The sequence below is a fragment of the Pelmatolapia mariae genome, linkage group LG5 (genome assembly GCF_036321145.2).
Source record: "Pelmatolapia mariae isolate MD_Pm_ZW linkage group LG5, Pm_UMD_F_2, whole genome shotgun sequence".
NCBI classification, from domain to species: domain Eukaryota; kingdom Metazoa; phylum Chordata; class Actinopteri; order Cichliformes; family Cichlidae; genus Pelmatolapia; species Pelmatolapia mariae.
The window spans coordinates 33,112,142-33,139,000 of NC_086231.1; the positions used below are offsets into that span (position 1 = coordinate 33,112,142).

Consider the following 26,859-nt stretch of genomic DNA (forward strand, 5'->3'; position numbering starts at 1 on the left):
TATGAAACTTTGTGTGAAATGGATGAGTGCTTAGTAAGATTCACACATTTCTGCTTGATATTGCTGGTTGACATAAACTGTAACAGATAAGATAGATAATGTAATCTATGTTGCATGAGTCCTGTCAACCCAAAGCTGAGACCAGCACAAGCGCTCGCTGGCTTTTGCAGCATCGCCATAGCTGAATTGTAAAACATGTTTTTGTAACAGTTCTTAAACCTGCATCTGTAGGCTCCCATTTGCAACTCCTGTTTTCTATTTTCTCATTTTTTTCTTTCTTTTCTTCCATATTTTTCCATTGAAGCACACATAGGCAGTGTGGTGTGTGCCAGCAAAGGTCAGCTCTACTCTAGTCAATATTCTACAAATGTTAACTTTCAGCCAAATACACTATGGAGGTGCATGCTGTAAGAACATATAGGCATCACTGTCACGGCTGATATATTTCAGTACAGTGGTGTTACCATGATTAGCATCAGTAGTACTATGGAATATTTTCATATTCCATATAAAAACAGACAGACACAGACACATAAGTCTTGTAGCCATGTTTATTTTATCCATTTCTTTTACATATATGGACAACTACTAATGGATTTGTCCTTTTTTAGTGTTTTTGACACTGAAACACTTAATTCTGCTGAGAATCACAAACAATCTGAGCTTGAAAGCAGCGCATTGAAGCAGCACAGCAGCTGCTGTCTGGAGAGCCTGTGAACTTTAAACTGTGCACTTACCTCGCCTCATGTACCTGTTGACTGGGAAGATTGTTGAGCTGAATCTTTTCAGTATTGCCTTAAAATTCTTTTTTTTCCCCTCTCCACCTCCCCGCACTGTTGTTTTTCTGTGCTTGTAAAACCCTCACAGTTGTGCTGCTTCTGTTGGAAAAGAGAAATTAAATTGATGGCATACATTTGTCTGTATTTGCGCATGCTGCTCCATCTGACAAAGATGAGAAAGTAATTCCATTCTGCATCAGTCTGCTTTAGTTTAGCAGTCAAATACAGGGACTGTACGTTGTAACTCAATCAAACAAAGTGCAGTAAATTGGTACTTAATGTGGTAACAAATACCCAAACTTTTATTTTGGAGTACACCAGTGTTGGCTGTGGTTGCTTCTACCCTGTTAAAAGAGAAACACAAAAAGCTTGTGCTTATCAGTTCTGCTGAAACTCAGCCACACCGCACCAAGATGAATAAGAGAAACCACAACCCCTTACACCGTCACTCAATAGAACAGATGAAAACGAACAGAAGACGGTAGTATGCACGGATCAAACCGAGGTAGGATGCAAAGTCAAAGCAATTCCTTTAATGAGCGATGTCAGGTGTTAGTAATATTCATCTTTACACGTGAATTCTCAGTTGTTCTTATCAGAGATAGACTGAAGCTGTTTGACAAATACCACACAGAGCTTAAGACAAAGCCTGACTCATTCCTGTATTAATAAGAAGGACTGAAATGGGACTGCTTTTGAAATCAAGCAGTTGTCCCTGATCTCTTGACGACAGACAAAAGTCTTAGTGGTTTTGCTGAAGAAACTAAGCACATCTTTGTGGTCTGTGTTGACTCATACGCAGTGCGTGTTGAGTCTAAGTCCTTGTTAAACCTTCAGCAGATACAGATAATTTTTTTTAGGGAGGAAGGAAACAAAAGCAGCAGCAGCGTTGCTGAAGATCTGCAGATGACTCAGTTTGGGTGAACTCATTTATAGGTGCTAATCAGTTATTCAAACTCTATGTAAATGTATTATTATAAGTTACAAGTAAAAACGCCTAAAGGTATGTGACAGATGGACAAATGCTGACATGCAAATTTCAGCATTATGCAGGTCCTGATACCAGTTATTCTCAGGGCAGCAGTTTGATAAGATATCACAACTTTTTACTGATAAAACCAGAAAAGATGGAGAGAATACATCATGGCTTTTGAGGTTAGTGCATTTTTAAGAGATGTAAATGTACTTTAATCACCTAGTAAGTAAGGCATTTATTTTTCTACTATTCTGAGCTCATCGGTGCAGAGAAACAAAGGGGCACGCCTTATCTAAGCTAGCCAATCATACATCGAGACGGAAAGATGATCTTAACTTGTCTCTCTTAGTATTCTGGTAACGTCTATGTTAAACCCATCTAATTAAAAAAGGGGGAAAAAACTCAATTTAGTTTTTTTTTTTTTTTTGCATACTTCATTGTGTGGAGTATTAGAGTAGCTAACTGATGTTGAGTTAGCTTGTTTCTGCAGCATGCAAACCAGGCCTTGATATTTAGAACCGTCCATCTCTTGTTAAAGAAATGTCCATCGAAATCAATGTGATGGTTATTAGCAAAGACTCTATGTCCGTCCTTTATTGTCGGGCTGATGAGGAAGCAGACTCTGTTATTTGCTGATCTAATAGAAATAAACTAAATGTAGGTTTTGAAGCCTTTCAAGTCTCCGATCAAGTCAAACCAAAGTTTACTCCTGCTTCAGGCTTTTGCAACCAGAGTTTGCTCAGTTATTCTGGTTTTCCAACTGACCGTGATTTCATTTACCTGTGAAAAGCACTATCCTCTTCCTTTTTTGGTTGCACACTTGAGCCTCCATTTTCCCGGGGGATTTCATGTGCAGTTGGTACTGCTTAAATATAGCTGCCGCATTGGGCAACCAACATTTATTTTACAGTATAGTCAGCTAAAATTGTGATGTCACTATGTATCAAAGCACTTTAGAGTCCAAGTCACATTTTAACCCTGCTTTTGTAGACGTTATGCTGTCCCCTTCTACACACTTTATCTACGGTTAACCTAACGTGCGCGTCTTTGTCCTCGAAACTTCTTGCTGTGAGGTGACGGTACCCATTTACTAAGATAGCAGCTGTCCCACTGATGTTTCCATCTTACTGATGTTCAGATTTGTATGGGGAACTTGTGATGGAACAGCAAAAACTAGTTATTCAGCTCTATATTTGGTTAAGATGGCATGGGTTACCATAACAACAACAATAGAAGGAGGTAATATGTGTTAACCCTCTGATAGCTAAGTCATGAAAACACTAAACCGTATTGTGGAAAAAGGCATCATGGACTATTCTGGGGAAAATACATAGTTTTTAATATGTCTCATTTAGAATGATTGTTGACTTGATTACTAAGACTTAGTGGAACAATACAATAAAAACAAAGATGACATATTCTCATTTCCTGGAGATTATTTGTACTTTTGTATTTTTCGGACTATAAGGCGCACTTAAAATCCTTTAATTTTCTCAAAAATCGACAGAGTGCCTTATAATCCAGTGCGCCTTATGTATGAATTCTGGTTGTGCTTACTGACCTCGAACCGATTTTATGTGGTATATGGTGCTCATAAAATCTGTCAAAAAATGTTTTAGTACGACTTTGGTAAGCTACGAAGCCAAACCGCTTGATGGATTGTCGGAGCATTACGGCTGCCGTAGTCAGGAGCCTCGCGGAGTAATCTGGGTCTAAAACTCCGTCTTCTTCAGGTCCCTAAGTCAAACAAACACTGCAGCATCACTGAGAGTTAAAAACTGTCTAAATTCTTTCATCTTTAATAAAATGATCAGCGTTGCTGCTTTACCAGGTGTAACAATTAAGTTTAACATCCATGAAAACAGAATTTATTAAATTTAGCGGAGTTAGAAGTTAGCAGGAAGTTAGCTCGCTAGTTTCCACCTAAACATGATATAGCATGTTCTGACTGAGAGATTTCTGAAAAAAATAAAACGTACAGCTCTGCTATCACTTCCAACATAAATGAAGACAGAAAACTAAACAGCAGTGACGTTTGTAGGGTTACTGAATTTGGACTAGTTGGTATATAGTGATGTGCTACGTGATCTCTAATGACACAGCTATGTTAGCATAACATAAACACAGTGAAGCTGGAGGATGAACGCTAACTTTTTTCCACTCGATAAAATGATGGTTAGGTACAAAATGCAATTGCATGGCAGGATGCTGTAAACGGACCAAACTTCATTTAGGAGAACAACATTTAGGAGAACAACTGAGATAATCCATCAACAATACGAGGTTAGTCATTAATAAACTGCAACAACACGTGAACAGACGAGCTGCGAGAGACTTCAACATTAATGAATCAATAGTATGCAAGTGGAGGAAGCAGGAAGAATGAGTTGAGTAGTTTGACTTATCTGACTGTTTTGTTTCGCTTAATGCGCCTTATAATTCGAAAAATACGGTATGTATTTGCTGCAGCATTTAGTATCATATTTAAACTATTTGGCACTCTTGTAAGTGAAACTCTTTAGATAGTATAGAATGCTATCTTAAATTTCTGATAGCAGAATTGTTCATTAAATGGTAAATTAGGAAAATGTTTGATGTCTACTTTGTACAAATAAATATATGTATACTTGTGTGTCATTTTGTTTGATTAGCTCGCAGCCAGAATATATTTCCCCATGAGTTTCTTCTACTGCAGGTTACTTCATGTATGCCAGAAACACCATGAGCAGTGCATAGAATGATTCTAGTTAGTCAGATTGTCAAGAAATCTATTCAGGGGCCAGCAAGCAGAATTATTTTGTTTTTCTTGCCACGCTCATGATGTGCGTATGACATTTTCAATCCTCTTGCTTTCTTATCTGACACGCAAAACATTTTTTCTTCGCTCGTTCTGCCGCTGCTGATTCTCAAATGTATTGTGATGTGTGCACATGTGTACTCTTGTTAATCCCAAACATAGAGCTGGGTTTCAAAACTAGTATTTCTTGTAACTATTTTCTTCCCTTTATTAAATATGGATCTTAAACTTCCAACCCAAACAGAGCTCAGTCTTCATACAGCAAAGTTGCTCCACAGTGTACAAATTAATATGCATGTCTGCTAAATGTCTTCATTCATGTTGTGTCTCTCCACTAAATCTATATTTGTTGCATTTGCAAGTACGAGGTGATGTAGAGATGTAATGGAATGGTGTGTGTGTGTGTGTGTGTGTGCTCAGTGCAGTGGGTGGCCCCCTGAGGGGCAGCCCCTAAACTGCAAGAGGAAAAGGGGAGTAAAATGTAGTCTTTGTGATGTCTCTATCACTCGATCACAGTGCGGGAGCTCCCAACACTGCTCTTTGTGTGTGATGAACTGACCAACGACCACAGAACAACAGCAACTTACGCGCGCGCACGCACACACACACACACACACACACACACACACATGCATTCATTGCACACTAAAAGCAAAAAAAGAGAAACTCAAAAAAATTGGAAAACTGCATGTGTATGCTTGATGAGGTTATTCTTTGGACTATGCACTATGGTTCAGTACTCTTGACATCAAAAGGCCAAGAGAACAGAAGAAGAGAGGGGAAGGAAAGAGGAAGAGAGCAAGGCTTTTGTGTCTCCAGTCCTAAGAGCTCATTCTCTAATGAGGCCCAGTCAGCAACACAAGGAAGCTGCAGTGTGTGTGTGTGTGTGTGTGTGTGTGTGTGTGTGTGTGTGTGCACGCACATATTACCAAACCTCTCCAATATTTAAAAAAAATTAAAAAATAAAAAAATCCAAGACCAAAACATACTCTCACAAATCTTTGAGACCTCATCTCTCAGCACGATCTTACAAGTGTTCAGTACAAGTGTTGTGTTGGACGGCCTTGAAATGTGATTGAAAAGCAGCTTTTGAATTTGAAAGCAGCCAGGTAGTGTTAAATAAAAGTGACTTAAACTGTTGGGGACCCAGAGAGGTAGAGCTTGAAAAGGTGTGTAAGTCAAGTAAAACTGTGTGCATGTTTGAAATTCAGGAGTTTAAAGTGTGATTTGCAATTGTGAGACAAATTGCAAAGGAATGCTCACAATAAGCTGCAGTACATGCTTTTGTTTTTTTCTTGCTCACCTGACATCATCCACTGGTTTCTAGAGTTTGAGTTTTTCATCCTTAGGCCATTGAGATGTTTATTTTCTCAATGGCCTAAGCTGCATGAGTGCAAACTTTCTAGATACTATGTACCTCACATCAAGTCATAATACACTATATGGACAAAGGTACTGGCCACTCACAGGTCATGAAGCACAGCGTGTTTACAACGCACCTCTGCATGGCTTAATGGCTCACTTTGATGTAAAGAATAACTTGACAGGACAAGTAGAACAAGAAGAACTATTCTGTGCTGGGAAGTAACTGACTATCCAGTTCCTTTGAGGTTGAATCCCCACCAGCAAATAATTTACAAGTGCCTTTAACTGTTTACGCTGACAGACACATGGCATTGCAGAGGTTCCTATTAATGACACATTTTCTCTTCACGATGACAAAAATCATCACGTTGCTATATGGACCGCATGGAACGGCTGTCAGGAGATAATTGGTGCTCGGAACAAAAGAGGGCAAATAAAAATCATGTGTGTCTCCCATGTAACATCATAAAGGTGCGTTTGCTTACTTGTTTAGTTGACTAAACATTGTTACCTCACTGAGGCTTTACTTATTTTCTTTAAAAAACTACTCTTGCAGCGCTGCCAAACTGGCTGCTATTGTATCTCACATCACACCAGAATTCCCTACATTTTCAGCTTGAGTGTGTCCGATCAGATTACCTCTGCACTATACACCACTGTGCACTTACGCCAACTAATTCTGGAGCTCCTTTCCCCACTTGCACGCAGGAGTCAGAGACCAAACTACATCCAACAATGTAAAATGACAGGTAGCAGTGACGGGGGGGTGGGGGCTTTATAATACTGCATTGTACATCAAAATGTTGATATTTGTGCTTTACCAAATGATCTGATCACAATCAAGCAATTGGAGGTTTGATTAAAAAGTTTTTGTTAAATAGTTGGGTAAAGATTTTTTTTTTTTTGCTTCGTTTTAAAATCGTTTGCTTGTCTCTTTGATTCGTTGTGACCGGTTGCCTTATTCCCTTACCTTTACAACCACCCACCCGGCATTTTTCTGTCCCCCCACCCCTCCACCAGTTTCAGCCACACATCCTGGAAATCATAAAAAGCCTAGAATAAAGCCGACTGTGTTCGAAAGTGTCTAAAGCCTGTGAATGTGCTTATCACACCGCAATCACACCTGTTGGCTGGTTGAGGTCCGATCAGTATCATGCGCGTCTGCAAGCAGCAAAGGTTACCTGCAAACAGCATGCTAATTATGCAAACGCGGCGGCTATACGATGGGATTTGAAGAGGCTCTTTGTACTTCCCCTCTTGGGGGGGGGCTGGTCAGAGGTAACAGAAGAGTAGAAAAGACAGGCGTTACCGGTGAGGGAGAAACACTCACTATGACCTGTGTCAGCAGATCTCTTCCAGTTCTTCCAGTCAGGGAGCGCTGTTGGATCTCCTCGCTTCCACTCTGCACTACCAGGTCAGTACAGAGAGCTACAGAGGGTAGATGGATAGGTGAGAGTCCAAGGTGTGCTTGTGTAAGTGTTTCTGAACATCTTTAATTCAGTCTTGCTTTTCCTTTAAATAGACACTGGTCAAAGTAGGAGATGCATGTTTCTATAAAAAAAAATGAATATGTGTGTTTTTAATGCTCCGTGTTACTAATGAAGCACAACCACTGACTGAACTGGTGATGTGGTTTGCTTGAGTGATGTTTTGCTTGGCACTCTTGCCGTGATAAGGCCGAGCCAGGCCCTGTGGGCACACTGGCTCTATAGCTGGTGCGGAACGCTAAATTGTTTTATCATCCCTAATCAAATAGTGCTAGCTGCAAAACATATCCACAAACATTTGTTTATACATTGGTTCGCACTTGTCTTAACATGACTGCACAGCAGGTTGGAAACTTACAGTGTGAGTTCGGTCATGGGACACCGCTGGCAATTGAACAACAAGTGAGAAAATTTCCTGAATGCGATTGTTTTTCAGAGATGAAACTGGCTACGGAAACTTGTGCAGATCAGGGTGTGAGTTATTTTACCTTTTTCTTTGTTTGTTGCTTTTTTTGTTTTGTTTTTGACCTGATAGATTCTTGTGCCTGAGCCAAGTATAAGTAAGTGATTTTGTGTTTTTGTTTTTTTGCATTTGGCAGAAGGTTTCTGCAGGGAACCTTCTGCCATTACAGCTGTCAGTCTCACTACCGACAAAGAGAATGTCTTTATTTGTTTATCACCAGGTAGGCTGCTTTAGATGTCTAACATTTTATCCTGCTGCTCGCTACTGCTGAGAATGGCTCCTGGCACTCTCTCTTACGTCTATTGTGCATTCTGTGCTATTCTGCCTCAGGCAGCAGTTAGAAAGCGACAAGGACGATATAAACCCAGCAGCCTGCTCTTGTTGGGAGGGGTAAGGTGAAAAGAAAAACAAGCGGTGAGAAAAGAATAAAGAAACAAAGGAAGAAAAGAAAAGAAAGGGAGAACAACAGAAGGGATTTGCATTGCCAAGCCTCCTGGGGGGAAATGTTGGGTTTTACATGTTACAACTTGTTGGGTAACTGAAGGTTTTGTGTGAAGTGATTCTTGTGTCGTGGGAAGTATAACGTTTCAGTGTTTTGAGTGCTCAAAGGAAAGGAGGCCATTTTTGTCAGAGGACAGAGGTATGCTCTCTCCCTGTCATCCTTCAGCCCCTCCCTGTCTGCTGTGGCGGGAGCGCTCAGCTCGCAGCGGGTAGTCCTGGAACAGCACAGCCATAACTGTGGTTGGATGGCGAGGCCACTGTGGTCTGCTTTCAGAGGATCAACTCCCCGAGTCCTTCCTGTCAGAGACTAATTACGTGTTTTGTCGAATGTGATCGTATTTGAATGACGCTAGAGCTAGGAATTATTAGCTAATAACAAAGCTAGCCAGAGCTAGTGGTAGTTATCAGCTAACGCTAGGTCTGGCTAGCTTTATTCTAGTTTGTTTAGCTAGGTGGAATCATACGTCGCTTTAATTTTGGCCAGCAAAAACTGCAGTTGCTTGTTTTCTAAGCAGTTAGGTTAAGTTAATAACTTGCAGATATTGAAATAGAATACTTTCTTTAATATAATTATTTAATATCGTAGTCCACAAAGAAGAGCTATCAACATGTAAAATTGCTTAGCTAGCATTTTACCAAGAGATGCAACTTGCCACAAGGCAAAGTATGCAACTTCTCGGGTCTCCAGTCAGTTGTAATTTATGGTTCAGCAAGAGGAGCTTGCTCATAGTGTGTAGGTAGTTAGGGATGGTCGGTCTGGCAGTCAGTGTACAAAGTATGTCGTTCAGCCAGTCCGTGGGCTATTCTTGCTTGTGTCACTGTTGGTCTGTCAAACTGCTGAAGCGAAAAGTGACGTTCTAACATACAATGAGCTGAAGTGGAACAAAGAATTAAACTATGCAAAGTGTCCACTGCAGCCACTGTCTGTGCTTGTCTTGCTGTACTTTTGATCTTTAATGTTTTCTTCTTCTTCCTTGTCAACCAATCAGCATTTGGCAGACACTTAAATCACAAGGCGCAGTTAGAGTTCGGAGCACTGCATGGGGGGACCCTGAGGGCCAAGAACCCTAGAACTCTAGAAGTACAGCAGTGGCATTGTGCAGTGGTCCTCCTTTTTAATGCTCTGCCAGCCCTTTACTGCAGCAGCTTTCAGTTGCTGTTTGTTTGTGGGCCTAACCCTGAAGTTTAGTCATCAACAAGTGTATGCTCAATTGGGTTAAGATCAGGTGACTGACTTGGCCATTCAAGAATATTTGACTTCTTTGCTTTATTAAACTTCTGGGTTTCTTTGGCTGTATGTTTTGGGTCATTGTCCATTTGTATTATGAAACACTGCCCAATCAGTCAGACACAGTATGTCTCTGAACTCCTCAGAATTCGTTCGGCTGCTTCTGTCCTGTGCTACATCATCAATAAACGCTAGTGTCCCAGTGCTACTGGCAGCCATGCACACCCAAGCCATTGGGCTTTGGACCATGAGCTGTTCCACGCCTTCTCAATACTTTCTTCTTGGCATCATTCTGGTAGAGGTTAACCTTGGTTCCATCTATCCAAAGGATATTTTTCCAGAATTGTGTTTTGTGGTGCTGACTTCATCGGTGCTTTCTGTCTTTCTCAGAATGTAACAAACGCTGTATCAGTTTCTCAGAAGGGTTTTTTCTGTTTTCTCAGCTTAAGGATGGCTTGTTTCACCTGCATGCAGAGGTCCTTTGACCACATGTTGTCTGTTCACAGCAAAATCTTCTAAATCAAGCACCACACCTCAAATCAACTCCAGGCCTTTTACTGCTTAATTGATAATGACATAACAAAGGAATAGCCCTAATTGTGCAATTACTTTTGGTCCCTTTAAAAAGAGGGTGGCACATGTTAAGGAGCTGAAACTCCTAAAACCTTCTTCCCATTTGAATGTGGGTACCCTCAAATGAAAGCTGAGAGTCTACACATCATCATGTCCATGTCTATTATATAAATATAATTGGAATATTTTTCAGTAAACAGGTGAAAAAAACAACTCTTGGCTGCTCTGAGGTCTGTTTCACTGTGATTTCTTAGCAGCATGTGGTGAGCGCCTATAAAAGCTGAATAACACCGTAGGTGGTTGAAAAACAGGCCTCAATCAGATAACCTTAGAAGAAGCCAGCGCTATTTAAGTCATGCAACACACCGCATATACATGTATGCACAAGGTCAGGTTCCACGTAGGTGCAGTCAGTGCAGATAGGCTAAGTGTGTGTTTAACTAGAGAGAGATGTGAAGGCAAGCGATAACCTGATAACCTTGACTGGTTTGCATTGTTCACCCTAAGGCACAAAAGGTATTGTTTTTGAAGTACCTTTGTGCTTGTAAAAATGCATGCACCTGGACGCACATTCCTCGCTGACAACAACTGTGCAGGCTTCGGAGATTCTGTGCATACCTCTGCACTTGGTGACACAAACACACACGCAAACACACACAGAGTATGTGCAGAGGCGTGTGAAAGCCACCTGTGGCAGCTCTGCGGTCCAGCCCCTGTGGAACGTGAAGGGAAGACCCAGGAATAACTTGCTGTGTGGGACTCAGCTCGGTATGTTGCCACTGCCGCCTGCGCGCAACCCTCCAACCCCCTCTCCTCCGGCAATCAGACCCTCGCCGACACATGGACGGTGACTGCTGCGGTGTTCGCTTATAACAGTTTCCCACCTCCATCCCTCCACAATCGTTCCTTCCCAACACCCTACAAAACTACACACCACAGCTGAAAGCAGACGTCAGACAGGATTAGGCTGATGAACAGTGTTGTGGGTTTGAAGCTGATGGTAACTTTTCCCAAATATGACAGATAACAAATGTAATCAGGCAGTAAAATTTGAAGCAAAATCGCAATTGTTTTTTGTTTTTTTTTAATATGAAAGATATACAAATGAGTGTGATATCATCTTTAAACCAAGAGTAATCAAACAGGTGGCATCAAATGAGTTCGATTGCCGGTGATCCCCCTGCTTGCAGGTGTGTTTATTGTGCTTTTTAGTTACCGTCAGCTGTGTAAATTAGATTTTCTTTTATCGCTTTGTGATTTGAAAACACAACGAGTCATAAATGCACACACATTCACACAGGTTTAGAGCCTAGCCAGGCAGGTGGGTTTGTGTTAAAATGCACCAACGACATTACGGTGTGTTTCCTAGAGTGCTGGAAATGTGTTTTTCATGTTGCTTGGCGATGGCAGAGGGGCCGGTCAGGAGCTTCGGGAGTGTTCCCAGAGGGCCGCGTAACTGTTGAGCTGGTGTTCTCATAAACAAAATATGTTCATTAAACTCATCAGGTAAGTAAGGGACGTGTCTCACTTTACAGGGTTGACACTGCAGCCTTTGTAGAATTGCAAAGGGAAATCGCCCTCTTCAAGTTGGTCCAAGTTGCTTGGCTTTAGTCAAGTTGTCATTATCCTTTCTCAAGAGGTCATAGGAATCCACATTACCTGCTGAGATAATTACAAGTGTGGCATTTATTATCGACGAACTAAATTTATAGTTCAAGACAAATATAAATCTTTAAAGATTTTTTAATCTAGTTGTCAGAATTTCCTAAAAAACAAGCTGTTGTCATAGTAGTGATTGAAATTCAAGTGTTTAGCTGTTTATTCTGCCAATTTGCTTGAAGATTAAATTAAACATTGTTCCAGTAGACAAAGTATCTCAATAGTTTTCTGTGGTTATGCTTGCACCACATAATAAGCTTAGATTTGCTTGATGTTGCTTGCTGGACTTGTACCAACTGCAGAGCAACTGCACCCATTGAGTTTTTCACCTGAATTATGCTCCGTTGCAGACATGTACAGCTGACAGCCAATTATTCATTCCTGTTATAGTTCTTTGAAGTCTGCCACCTGGAGCGTAGCGTAGTTGGTGCATTGCGATGTAAATTATCTGCAGACAAGTCCTTGTGGTCACAGGAAACAAACAGACTTCACGGACGTTCCTGCAAATGCTTGCACTCTCTATCCATTACTTGGACCTAAAATCAGACTGTAAACAACTCTTCTGTGACCACATGGCAGCTGAGTTCGGTGCACGACGTTTCTACCTGTGTTTTGCAGCTTTTAACACGCACACAGACACATAAACGCATGCATATACATCACTGAGGTTTGGAGTCTTGGACCCTGGCAGACAGGTGGCTTTGTTTGGAAACACAGTGTGCAAGCTAAGGGGGGGGGGCACTAATCATTATTATGCTTTCCGCAGAACGGTGGCGCTTTTTTTTTTTTTTTTGCCATGTTCCTGAGTTGGTCGGCACATTCCGCTGGCATTGTTATCCGGCCTGTTTCCTGCGGCCGGCGGCTTTTGTCAGCCTCTCCCCCATTGTCTCGGCTTCCTTTGTTCCCCGGCTCCAACAATGGCTTTTTTTCTGCCTCTTTATATATATGTGCACTTTTTGCCCTTGTGTGTTCTGTTTATTTTGTTCTGCTGTCTGCTGTGTTTTTCTTTCCTCCTGCTGTAGAGCTGGGAAATAACACACGCATGCACACAACCCTGAGTTGATTTGTTCAAGTTCACTCTGGTTCAAACCTCTCTCACTCAACCTGTCCCCTCTTCAGTTTTCTGCTTTTCTTCCTCACTGAGGCGTTGTCTGTCTCCCTCCCCTATAACCTCTCATTATTCACTGTCACAAACTGAGGGAGACACACACACACTTTAACACAACCACTACCAAACTCTCAAAACTGAATTGAGGAGTCGCCTTTTTTTTCCTTAAATTTACCACCTGAAAATGAGGGTTTCCTTTAAGAGGCAGAAATGTCACAAATTGATTTAGCTATTTGTAGCAATTATTAAGTTATAATCAGGATATAAGCAAATTGTATCTAATTATGGAAAACCAATAAGAATCTTTTTTTTAAATTTTTTTTTACAAAAGTCCTTTTTAAATTTTAGACATGCTACGACTTGCAAGAATAATAAAAAAGTACATATTTCGATGCTTAGATGATGACTAATGATGACTTAAACCTTGGAGGGATAATGTGAGGTACTACTAATGTGTAAGGCTGTCCTGATACTGTCTTTTGGGCTTGGAAGATGTGCCTGGTGAGCATTGGGGGAAACTGGGTGCTGACGGAGGTCAGGCAGAATACGTGACACGGTAAATGGTATGGTAAATGTCACAAACCAAACGAACAAAAAAGAATATCCGAAACCCTAAATGGAAACCAAATGCATGCCCAGTGGCTATCTGAGAGGTGGAATATTTGTGCGCATGCCTGTAAAAGTAACAGCAATCAAAATAATGGGGAAACAGCCAAATTGAATTATTTTTGGAGTAAAAGATCGCATAAGTGTTAGTATTCAGTATAAATGCTGAAATCATAGTAATCAGTATTTATTATTCACAGCTTACACTTCTTTGCTTTAATCATGCCTATAGCAGTAGTTGATTACAAACTTCTGTTTGAGATTTGACCATATTGTTTATTTTCCCTATGACCGTTCATAAAGCTTCATAGTTGTAAGAGTCTCTAGCCCAGTTGCTGACACACCTCTAAGGATTCCTTTTTCGTCCTTAGCTTTAGTCCAAACAAAATATCTCAACAGCAATTGGATCAAATTTTCCACCAACAAATTTTCTATTATTTTTTTCTTCTTTGCTGTCAATATGTTTACTCCCAAATCTAGAACTGGGAGATTACCCAGTGCCCAAACCTCACCACACCCAAATGACAGCTAATATTGTGTATTTTTTTTTTTTGTCTTTCAACAGAATGGTTGAGCCCAGCCCTCCAGCACTTCACATTCACTCCAGTGGGGATGTCAACATGGCAGGCGTTGGTGTCAAAGTAGAACGTGAAGACTCTGGGGGAGGGGCTGCAGTGGATACCAGCGTCGAACTTCGTAAGACGTCTCCTTTGCGTGATTGGTCAGGAACTCAGCCCCTCGAGGCTCGCCAGTTGACCCCACCACTGTCTCGCTCCCCTTCAGTAAGGATTACGAAAGGCATGACAGGGAATTTTAGGAAGTCAAGAATGTGTCATAGATTGGTATATCAAATATAAAGTATATTTGCATGATCTTGGTGAGATTTTAGTTGAGGTTCTCTTTTCTGTCCTGACAGGAGGGATCTCCAGGTAAGGACCTGCCTCACAGACAGAGCCCCATGGGACTGAAGGAACCTAGGATGCATGATCGATCAGAGGGACAATCCAACTTGAAAGAAGGTCTGTCAAAAGCACCCGCCATTTCAAAACTTTATTTACAACCACAGAGGTGCAAACCGAGAGTCAGTTCTGTCTGCCATGGTGTTGATGTTCATTAGCCTATTGAATTAATACATATTAATAATGTCTAATTATAGGATTCATTGCTAGTTTTATTATTTCTTGATTGTTTGATTGCGTGCTGTTTTTAACTCAAGAGAAAGTTTTATTTGTATCATACTCTTATTTATAATTTACTTGGTGACTGACTGTACCATTATGGGTTGATGTCTTGTGCTGGTTTTATCTGTAGACCCCAGGGAGAGTTGTTGTTGCTGTAGCAACAGCTCACAGGGATCCGAATAAAGAACAAAGTCAACCTCCCAAGAAGGAAAGAAACTGTCCTGCTATTAGGAGCAACTTGGGGTTGAATGTCCAGTATTTACCAGGAGCATTTCATTTAACTGGGTGGCTGTTACATGAAATGGCCATTGAAACTTGCTAAGTTAATTTAGCAAAATACTTGGCATTAATACTTGCCATAAATTTTACTTACAAAGGTTCTACAAAGAATATTTTCCCAGTTTTATAAGAGACAGCACAAATACTCGCAGACAGCCAGATACCGACAATAAGATGATATCACTGTCACGCCTGCATGCAAGCATGAGGCCTGAACTTGTTAGGTATCAGCTTACCAAAACAAAAGTTACTCACCGTAACATGTAAAGTATGTCAGTTTTGACTCGTGTTTTATGCAAATATTGAATGTGTGTTTTGGTTGTATAATGCCAGTTTACAGCAACAGTCATACGGTTAGTAGCCTACACACTAGCAAACCAAACCAGGATTAGGCAACTGTGGGAAGGAAGAACTCAATTTTAACAGGAAGAAACTTAGTATAGAACCAAGCTCAGGAAGGCATAAATACTTAAGTTCATTAAAATTGACAGTTGTGTTTCTTGACGGTAACGTTTTAAAAACAAGCTGTTTGGATGTTAGCATGTAGTCGGATTGGCACTTAACAGTTTTGCCTCAGTATTTACTGGATTTCAGACAGTTGTATCAATTCAGCCCTCAGCTTTTCTCCTTTCTGCACCTCAGTGTTATTACCTTCTGTGGGAGTCTTTCTCTCTTACTCGCACACACATCCATATAATTTTCCCATCTCAGACTTTGATGACTCCATATCTTACGTGTTTGAGAGCACTACATTCTGCTGCTATTCAGCATTAAACAATGCAGTCTGCTTAAAATCGATGTGTGGAAGTGATGGTTTGTCTCACAAAGCGAGGGTGTTGTTTGGATTCCTGAATGAGTTCAGGGGCATTTTTTTTATGTGTGATTGTGTTCAATTTCTTTGGTAGGGAGTGAAAGGCTTCTCTCTGAGCCGTGTGCAAGACTCTCGTTGCCCTCTAGTCTTTAACCAGCCTGCACTCCTTGCCTTAAATCTTTTTCAAATTCGCTCCAGTCGCTGACCTTGAATTGTTCTCTGTCCAAATATTGATCCACTCAAACACTCAAAACTTCTCCCTGATGCACAAACAACCTCTGCCCTTCGACACCTCAAACGTCTTCTTCAATCAATGCCATTAGAAAGGCAGAAGAGAGGCTCAGAAAGTAGTTTGGTGTTAGATGTATTTTATTTGACAGAATATATTTTTCACGCCATCTACTGCTGCCCACTGCGGTTCCGCTGAGTACCATTTGTGTCCTCTTAACAGTGATGCCTACCATTGAGAAGCTGCTGAATGCTGACTGGAAGGACAAACTCCTGGATAAAAGCACAGTGGGGTCAGGACAGCTGAAAGGTTAGCTTCAAACACTACAAACACCATCATATTGTACATATACAATTAGACCGTATGAATTTCAGCTTTTCTATTCTATTCCTCATTTGTTTTATCAATTTAAAAGCATCATATATAACAGCTTGGTGCATACAGCGGCATGTGACACACCATTGGTTTGACATTTAGATGGCAGATATTTAGATATTTCTTCTTCTACTTCTTTTTAAAGGTAAAACATAACCAGTGTGGGTGAAGGCTTCATTAATCCTAAATTTTCACCCATGCGAAAGTGTAGTGATGGCGTTACAAAACTCGTGTGAGTGTTCTGGGGTTAACAATGTAATATTTATCCTATGTACAGTGATAACACACACACCAGTGAAATGCAGTCCTGGCTGTCACTGTGACCGTCTCACCGTCTCACTGATATAACCACACTCACAGCACATGTGTGCTGCTGTTATCTCAATCATTTCACTGTATTATTTGATCCCTTTTTTTAGTATTTGTTTGCACATGAATGTACTGATTATCATAAACCCACATTTGCCACACCATGTTTACCACTTGGTAGAACTGAGGAGAGAGATAGCAGATTCTAGCTGCTCGGCTGTCCTGGGTCTTCTTTTCACCGTTTTTTGTTTCATGATGTGCCAGATGTTTTCGTATAGTGGAAGGAGTTCATGGCACACCACTTCAGTGTCCGCGCTCTTCTGCTATGAGGAGCGCGGACATGAGGTTTAACCCTTCTTACTGAAACGTACGTGGCCTTCCCTGGAAAAGACGTCATCTGGATAGGATACATTGTTCTAAAACCTGTATGTACCTTGAGGCATTAGTGGTGCCTCTCCAGATGTGCAAACTGACAAATTCACCTCTGTGCAGACTTTTCAGCTGCTTGCTCATAACAAGCTGGATGGTCCATCTCATTTTTAGACCAGAGGAAGTGGCATTTGTGATTTTCAAAATTTCGATTTGTCTGATCTAACAACAGTTTTGCGCTTTGCTTCAGTCCAGCTTCAGAAGGCACGAAGATCACAAGCATTCAGAGGTGGCCTTCTGCCTTGTCTCTTGTACACAGAGAATCCTCCAGAATCGCTGAATCGTTTGATGATATTATGGACTCTAGATAAAAAGATATTTACAATCTTTCTGACTTTGCATTCAGAAACATTATTCTGAATTTGTCCAAAATCTGTAGCTGCAGTTTTTTACAGATTTGTTATCCTCTGATGTACTTCTTGGACTCTCTGAGATGCTCTTTGTATAACCAGTCATGTTACTGACCTCCTGCCAGTTAACCTAACTGGAAAGTGCTTCTCCAGCTTTGGTGCTCCCATCCCAACTTTTTTGAAATGGTATTTGAGATGTGAGATATTTTGAAGTTTTACAATTTCTCAGCTCAGACATTTAATGTGTCTCTACAGTGAATAAAATACAAGTTTATGAGATTTACATTTTACACAGAATCGCAGCTTCTTTGGAATTGGCTTTGTCGTTTTGGCAGCGATGAAAGATTCATTTTCATAGTGAGGACGCGTCTGTCCTGCAAACATTATCTACAGTTTCTGATCTAAGCAGTTTGGTATAACAGCTTGTTTCTGCCAAATGGGGAAAAAAGATGCTTATCAGTTTCAACCCTTTCAACATCCTTTTCTAGCAGTTATGAGATTACAAGATAGCAATTGATTTTGAAATATAGGAAACATAAAGCAACATGTTACGAAGAAGCGTCAGGTTTTTTTCTTTGAGATGTTGGTTTTTCTGAATGTGTGAAATTTGACCCACGGAGGGTGTGAGGAGATAAAAGACAAGATATTACATTTGAAAATGATCCTGTGAAAGTTAGAAAGGTTTTTGTGAGATTGAGAAGTTTGTTATTATAACAAGATTTTTTTAAAAGAGGGAAAGTTTAACATTAAAAACTTTGCTGAAAAATTGTTTTGTGGAGGAAAAAAGAATATTTTTAGGTAATTACAAGAAATTGTTCTCAGTCTCATAAAAATGACAAAAGTTTTGTATTTTGTGAAATTTTCTGATAAAACTTTCATCTACAAACGAGCAAAAATATTTATTTGTAAAACTGAGAAATATTATTCACCATAAAAATATGATTTTTTTTTTATAAAGAGAAGAAAAGCTTCTTGTTTTGAGAACTTTTGTGGGAAAAATGGGAAAACATGAGAGGTTATATAACAAAACTGTAAGAACAAGAAGAGAATAGTATTTTTTTTATCCCTCCGGTATAATAATGATGATAGTTGGAGACATTACTAAAGCAAAAACAGAATCAAAAGGAATAAAAAAAAAAACCACGGCCTTATCCCGCATAAAAACACAAAGCCTCCCACTCCTCCCACCAGGTACCCCCGAATCTCTGGCAGAGAAGGAGCTCCAGCTGTTGATGATGATCAACCAGCTGAGTGGTCTGAGGGAGCAGCTCCTGGGAGCCCACTCTGAGCAGAGAAACATGGCCGCCCTGTTGCTGGAGAAACAGCAGCAGCAGATGGAGCTGGCTCGGCAACAGCAAGAACAGGTATCTCTACCAGATCTTTGCATCTGTCACCCAGTTCAACAGAACATGCAAACATGTGGACATCTCAAAACAAATTTCTGTCTCTCTGCTGTGTATTATCTTGATGAAGAATATAAAGGGCCTTTCTGACCAAACAGACGAAAAGCCCCTGTGTGCACTGGTGCTCGTGTTCTCGCTCCATACAAACACTAGGCAAATTAGATGGCCAAAATTGAAAAAGATCTTTGTTTAATGTGCCTTTTTTCACACAAGTCCACAGAAGGAGAACACCGCATGCACTCGCCAGCTTTTTTCTGGGAATAAATGAACCGCCGCACGCGTGCGTCATGGTTGATCGTTAGAATTTAGACAGGCTAGCGCTCACTTGTTGTGTGTCTCGTTTTTCTGTGTCTCAGATCGCCAAGCAGCAGCAGCAGCTCATCCAGCAGCAGCACAAGATCAACCTGCTTCAGCAGCAGATCCAGGTCAGCTCCTCTCACGACCTTTTGCACATCTTCCTGAATCACTTCAAGGAGCAGAATGGGAGATTAATAAATGAATGTGTGAGACAGATGGGGCTTGTCTGTAACATGCACGTGTCCTGCTCTGTCCCAGCAGGTGAACATGCCCTATGTGATGATTCCAGCTTTCCACCCCACCACCCAACCCCTCCAGGTCAACTCTGACCCCCAGATGACCTTGCCACTGCAACCGATCCCCTGCAAGCCGAGTGAGTAATCAAGTGGAAAGGTTTCAGTTTTATTATTATTTATTTTTTCATATGCAGGCTGACAACAGTGCAGCATTAAAAGAAAGCTCGGAGCTGCTTTGTTGGGGCAGGGTTGTTGACTCAGGCTGTTGGATCTAGCAACACCGCTCTGATTAATGTATCCGTAATTTTAAGGAATATCAGGCAAACACTGCAGACATTTCTAGCAATGGCAGGCAGGCTTTTGCAACATTGGAACGTTATGACAGCAACAACAAGGTAATATTCTTCCTAACGTTATGTAATCTGTAATCCATCACTCATATTAAAACATGTTTGCAACCACATAAAGTAACTTTGAGAGAAGTGTCCTTTAACAACATCTCGACTGACCTGTGTGAAGGGCATTCTGCCGCCATAGAGTAATGCATTACTTTATTACTTTTAAAAAAAGTAATGAATCATGTGTAATACGTTACTTTTACTGAGTAATAAACACAACACTGACACTGATGGTCCATTTTAGGCAGAGAAACTCCCAGCAAATCAAAGTATTTCTGGAGGGCTCAATAAGGTCATGCTGTATACTACATTCTTCTTCAAATACTGCTGTGACCTGCTAATAATCCTCCAAGGTTTCCCTTGCTTTAGTGAACACTGTGTCTTGTCAATTCATTCAAAGCCTTTTCTTATGCACCCTGTTGTGTGGGAAGAATGAACACTCTACTTACCAATGACTGCAAGCTTTGAAGGCCATCAGTACAGCTCCATAAGTTGCCATCCCTGAGTGTTTTAAAGAAAAGCTTAAGTATGTTTATGTGCTTCAACTCAGGGACTATTTTATAGGAACTAGAAAGGCATCTGTGAGACTCCAGTGCAACAATGTGGTTGAATGTACCTTTCAAACACGTATGCTTGTACAGTTAGCAGGCTATAGAGGCCACGGCTTCGAACGCCACAGCTTTGTAGAGGCTTGCTTTCACCAGCCTTAAAAGCTGCGCTTGTGGGTCTTTTCAAACTTAAAGACACAAGGCCAGTCTTTAAAACAGTGTAGGCGGAATTTAAGGATAGCCATTATATCGAGAAGCGCACGTGTGCGTGAGCGGCTCTGATTGTTTTGACACATGAATGTAAAATGTGTCGGAGTGCTGGGCTGTGTAGAAGAGGTCAGCAGTAACCAGAGCATTTAAAAACAATATGCATGGAGTGAAACTTTGAGCCCTTTGCTTTCATTTTGTTCAGATCTTTCATTTGTTTGGACATTTGCATATAACCTCACGTATCAACTGGACATTGTATTTTGGGGACATTCCCTGCAACTCCCACTTGGCCATGCGCAAATTATGTTAATTCTCAAACTGTAACAAAACATCTTCTGTTTCAGAATGACTGTATCACTTACTCACGTCATTATTCAACCTTAGCTGAATAAATGCTATATCACAAATTTATCTTAGCAAATCTCAAACTATTGACATTGGAGAGGTGATATTGCCTTATCCGTTTGCTCTGCATTTGATATTCTGTATAAACAAACTGCCTCCATATTATGGTGGAATCATGGCTAATGATGCTGGAAGTGAACATTTAAATGCTAAAATGAATGTAAGGCTGTAGGACAGGGATGTCCAACAAAGACAAAGAAACCACTTTAATTACTTTGGTGTAGCGTGTGTGGCAGTGTTGGGATGGGGTGGGTCTTCTTCAATAGGAAAAGCTGTAAAACTTATGAAAATACAGTTAAAAGCCCAGAGTCTATGTCTTCCTTCACACTTTCAAAAGCCGTCCACTGGGCCAGATTTGCATTTCAGCCTAGATAGTCCTCAGTGAGTGCAAGTTAATGGAGGTGAATAGCTGAAATAAACACCGGCGCTACATAAAAAGGCCACATAACATTTTAGTTTTTACAAGTACGCTATTGATCATGTGTCTGAGCTGAACAAAATTAGGCTAATGTCCTTTTTTCTTAAGCTCTGGGTATACTCTCCACGTCTGCTGTGGTCCGCTTGGGTCTGATGGGTCCACGTGACATAAATTTGGTCATCAAGGGCGAGGGTCTGTGCATATGTTTTGATGACTGCGTGGATTTTACCACTAAGCCTTTACAGTGCAATACACCAGCTGAGCATGAGTCCCAGTCATGGAATGGCTGCTTGGCTGTTGTGGCTCCAGCTGTCCGTGTCTGCAACAGACTTTACAGTGAAGCTAATTTTACCCATAAAATGCTAGCATGTTGCTTGGTCCGTTAGGATGGTAACTAAACAATTTGTTTAACAGGCTAATGCTAATAGTAATGCTAATAGTTTTACTTTTAAACTTGGTTCTGTCTAAAACTGCTGTTCGTTCTTAACGCTTAAATCTATGCATTAAGAATTGTCATTTATTTATTTTTGTTTTTAACCTTTCACAGCTATGGACTACTCCATGCAGCTACTGTCAAACACTCACCCCACCCCCGTGAAGAGAAGCAGTGGTTCCCTCCGACAGGTACAGTATCACTTTATCGTGCATACCTTGTCCAACTCACTTCTTTATATGAGCACATTACTGAGACGTCAGGGAATTATGGCTCTGTTTGCTTGCTGTATGGTGTGCGTACCTTCTGCATGTGTGTGGTTTTAGGAAGCTTAAAGAAAGTGAAGTCTTCTGGAGCGAACAAATAATATCCTTTTCTGGTATTTGGGAGGCTGAAAAGCTTTAGGAATACACCACACCCTCTGCTGAAGGTTTAATGTGTGTGGCCATAGGTGTGTGTTTCCTCGACGTGCGTGTGTGCTTGTGTGTGTGTGTGTAAATGTAGTGCGAGTCGTGTTTGCACGGCAGGTTCTCAAGCAGGGATAGATCAACATAGCTTAAATAAACAAAAGGGAAGAGAGGATGAGGATAACTTGAAGACAAAAGACTAAAACAATACTACAAAGGTGTGACAGATCTGCTCCGACATGCCAAATGTGCCGTGCATAGCTGGAATACACGCACACCCTTGGCCTTTGCGGTTACACCTGAATATGTCGAAGTAGCCCCACCCCTGCTCATCTGCTCTTGCTGTGTGTTTAGGAAGCTAGTCAGCCCTTGAACCTGACCTCCAAGCCCAAGGGTCTGGAGCTGGGGAAGACACCCAGTCCACAGAGCCTGGAGCTGGGATCACTGGCGCTGCAGGGGGCATACAGACCCAGAGATCTCCAGAGAGAGATCTCCCACAGTCCACCTCGATCTGCGCTCAGTGAGTTGCACACAGTCACACTGCTTTGCATGGTAAAGCATTAAAGCATTTGACATAAACCTGCAGCACATCATATTTCCTGTAGATCTATTCACTGTTGATTTAAGGAGACTGAGCACTTGGCAACAACGAACATAACGTTTTTGACTTTAGTACGACAAACTAAGCATTAATAAAGGGCGCTCAGATACTCATAAACAGTTAATCTCTATTTTGTATAAAATACAGTAAATACAGAGCAAGTGGCTGAAATGAATTAAAACTTTGTGCAGTCGTCTTTTCCCACAAGAGAATGACTTCAACTTTCTGTCATTTCCAGCAGCAGGATATGAAACTAATCATCATCTGTAGGTGACTGTTCATAAGATCCGTGATGTGTTTCTAGAGGAGGTCTTCTGATGAGAACTGACACTTTACCTTCCTCTGTCTCATTTTCTTTTCCTTCATCATCATAATTATCTTGTTCCTCATTTTGCGCTCTCTTCTTCGTGCTTTGTTTTTGTCTGCAGGTTTCCTGGGAGACGGCGACGTGGTCACCCAGGCTATCCACGATGCCCAGCAGCTCCTGAGGAGCCACGGCAGTGCGGGGCGGGAGAGGGACAGGGACCGGGAGAGAGAAGTTGGTGGAAAGGCGGTGAGCTAATGTTTAAACTCCAGTTAGAGCGGTGTGTGTTCGAGCCACTTTAAGACACGGACTTCGTTCTGGAAATTGCCATTGTACATACTGTGCCATTTTTAGGTTAGGTTTCACTGTAGGCTATCTCTAGTAACACTGTGGCAAATAGCCTACAAATGCACAAAACATACACAAAGAAACTTAATACGTGTTTTGTGTCGTAGCATTATCTCAGTCTCTTACCTGAGAATTCTTCACATCACTTTACAGTGTTTCCCACACATAGACTTTACTTAGAAGGCCCACCCAGGTATCCTGAAGGCCACCCAAGTATATTTTGCAATTTGTTTTCATTTTTTCGTCTGTCCGAGGCCACATGAATTTGTACTGGGCAGCCGACTCAATATTATTTTTTAAATTCTGTCACTGCAAGCTGGCTACCAAAGTCCTTCCATCCCAGTGTTTTCCTATGGATGGGTTGCCTTTGTGCAGTCTAGATCAGCGGGCCCCAACCCCCGGGCCACGGACCAGTCCGTGAGTCGTTTGGTACCAGGCCGCGAGAGGTGTGAGGCTTGGGTGTGAAATTTATGGTTTTCAGGGATTTTAGCGGGGGGGGGGAATGTTGCTGAGTGGTTAGCTATATTGGATATTCTTTTTTTCTTTTAAATCCACACTTATAAGCCAGTCAGACTGAAGCGTTAGGAAACATTTTCCTTCTGAATTTGTGATTTCAGACCCTAGTTTTATTTATTAGATGTTTATTTTGTGTGCTTAATCACACCACTCAGTTTAGGTTAGCTGTATTAAAATAAATATATAGACTCCTGATGTAAACAGTGTATTGCTCTTTCTCTGGTCGACATCTAAAGGTTGATTTAGGGTTACATGGTGCTGCGCTCCTCCTGAGGATCCAACAGATCCGCACCCACATGCAGAAGCACATTATTACAGCTTAGTAAGTCAGCTGAGTAAACTGTAAACTGCTGTTCGTAAGTGCTACTAGACTATCTCAAAATTGCATATTTTGTTGGAGAACCTGCTATTTATTTTGTTTTGCTTCTTGTGAAAATGGTCTTCTATTGGGGTCTTAGGTTTTTGTTCTTTAAGGTGGCTAAAGCTTTGGTCTCTGCTTCGTCCTAAGCAACAGCTGTTGCAGCCTTACAATACCACAAAGGCCTCAGTGTGGCATTGACTGAGCCACCTGCCCTGTCTCTTTGTCCACAGTAATACTGTAATCTGTGGCTCTCCTCCTTCTCCTCCTCCTCCTCCTCCTCTCCTCCATTATCCTGCTCCATCTCGCCTTGGCGGCTGTGTTAACACCAATACTGTTGACTGACCTATTTTGGTATTGCACTTCACACCGCTGCATGTGGATGAATAGCGTTTTACAGCACGGGGAATGGTCGACAGATAATACGTTGATGGTGTGGTAGTTTTGCAAATTCAGAGTTGCCACATTCCCATCCCTGCCTTGTCTTCTTTACCTTTCCTCCCTCCAACAATAAACACCATTCTTCCTCCTCCATAGTGTTGTCATTTCCTGTCTTTGCATTTACAGCTCTGCATTTAAGCAGCAGCTGATATGGCGAGCGTGCCACGTCTTTACCTTAAATAGCACTCCAGTGTAACACGTGTGCCATGAACACTCCTCCTCGACATTAGGTCACCTTTTTTTTTTTTTTTTACTGCAGTGCAAATTTAAATCGTCTCTTTGTGCTGTTGTGTGAATATTTGTGTGACTTTAGACCATTTCTGAGTTCATATGTCTTTGTTTTTTTTTTGTTTTTTTAATGTCTGCAGGAGTTTAAGGTTTCTCCTCGCAATGAGAGGATGTCTCAGAGTGAGAGAGGTGAGGACAGACATGGCCTGCCGTCCACTGAGGACCACCTCAGCAGTGATTCTGAGGGTAGGCATCCCTGAAAAAGCCTGTTTAATGCCTATCTGTATTTTGCCAAGTTGTTGTTGTAATGAGACCAACATTTGTTAGGTTGCGCTGATAGCTTATCCTATTATTATGGTACCCATCCATTTATCTTTATCATTATATTCAAATATTTTATTTTAATTGATTGAATCATATAATTTTATTAAAATTAGCATTTTTTTCTCCATGGAAGTAGCATGCAGTATAACCTGTTTAGATTGACCTAGATTAGATTGGGGTGGCTTTAGCTCAGACGGTAAAACAGGTCATTTGCTAATCGGAAAGTTGGAGTTTTGCTCCAGTCTGCAAGACACTGGACCCTAAGTTGCTTTTTGATGCGTTCATCAGAGTGTGAAAGTGTGTGAATGCTATATAGAAGGTGTTTAGGTTGAAAAAGCATAGAAAAAAGTGCTTGTATAAATGTGTATGGATGTGTGAATGAGGTATGTTGTATGAAGTGGTTTGAGTGCTTAAGTAGAGTAGAAAAGTGTTATATAAGAACCAGTCCATTTACCATTTAACAGATTGCTAGCAGGCATGAGAAAGCTAGAGAAGCCACAAAGTGAACACTGAGGAAGTTTCTTTGAAGTCAATTCAGGTTTTTTACATAGCACCAAAACACCTCAAGGCACTTTGTGCTTATTTGCAAGGAGTCACCACAAGAGATATTAGATTTGGCAGATTTTTGCACCAATGTACCCCCTGACGCAAACTCTAAAAGATTAATGTCTCCTTCTGAACTTTAATCAGGAACCTTTCACATGTTAGGCAAATGCCTATATCATTACACTATAGAGCTAATCCACACAGCAAGCGCTAACTTTAATTTTAGCACTAAAAGGTGCTAATTACCTAGTGTGACTTTAACTTGAATTTCGGCTTCCTTTTGTCCAAGCTAATAGTCTGCAATACTGCCCATTAAATTACCTCATTTATCGCTCCCCTAAGCGCCACTGTCAAAATCTAGCTAGCTAAATGCTCATCTGCATTGCCTAGCAGCAACCAGGAAAGCTCACGTATGCAAGCTAATATTAGCTTACTTCCATATTGGAAAAATGCTAATCAAAGGCATTACTGTCACTCAGATGTTGGTCTCAGTAAAGCAACCACTTGGCTAAATCAGGAGAGCCTGTTTAATGTTGTTTGTTTCTGGGAAATAGCACAATCAGCAGAAATGTTTTCTTCCAAACATGCTTTATTAATGTGCCATCAGAATATGTTGCAAGAAAAAAAGGTTAATATTCAGACATGCACCACTTACAGCAAGAAACAAATAGCTATTCCTCTATATATTTGTAACATATTTAAAAGCCAGCCCTTATTTACTGTAGGTACCCTGAACGTTTCGGTCCCAGGCGGCTACGCTGAGGCACGGCCGCCTCCCTCCTCAGGCCACATAAAGAGACCCATGAATGCCTTTATGGTGTGGGCCAAGGACGAGCGCAGGAGGATCCTGCAAGCTTTCCCCGACATGCACAACTCCTCCATCAGCAAGATCCTGGGTGAGAGCAGCACTGGTTAGGGGTGGGTTTATGTCTC

The 26,859-nt window shown here is 41.2% G+C and overlaps 1 protein-coding gene across 2 annotated transcripts in view; it reads left to right on the forward strand.

Annotated features, from left to right (window-relative positions):
* LOC134628132 (transcription factor SOX-13-like) overlaps nt 1-26,859 on the forward strand; it is a 45,979-nt gene that overhangs the window by 15,161 nt on the left and 3,959 nt on the right. The window contains exons 2-12 of one of the 2 annotated variants that reach the window (XM_063474816.1): nt 14,108-14,324; nt 14,459-14,561; nt 16,265-16,351; nt 18,697-18,869; nt 19,265-19,333; nt 19,464-19,578; nt 21,968-22,044; nt 22,615-22,780; nt 23,290-23,414; nt 25,197-25,302; nt 26,652-26,822. In XM_063474816.1, the coding sequence (XP_063330886.1) occupies nt 14,109-14,324; nt 14,459-14,561; nt 16,265-16,351; nt 18,697-18,869; nt 19,265-19,333; nt 19,464-19,578; nt 21,968-22,044; nt 22,615-22,780; nt 23,290-23,414; nt 25,197-25,302; nt 26,652-26,822 (1,408 nt within the window). In that variant the 5' untranslated portion in view covers nt 14,108. The remainder of the gene's footprint in view (nt 1-14,107; nt 14,325-14,458; nt 14,562-16,264; nt 16,352-18,696; nt 18,870-19,264; nt 19,334-19,463; nt 19,579-21,967; nt 22,045-22,614; nt 22,781-23,289; nt 23,415-25,196; nt 25,303-26,651; nt 26,823-26,859) is intronic. The other variant, XM_063474817.1, reaches the window with a different exon arrangement.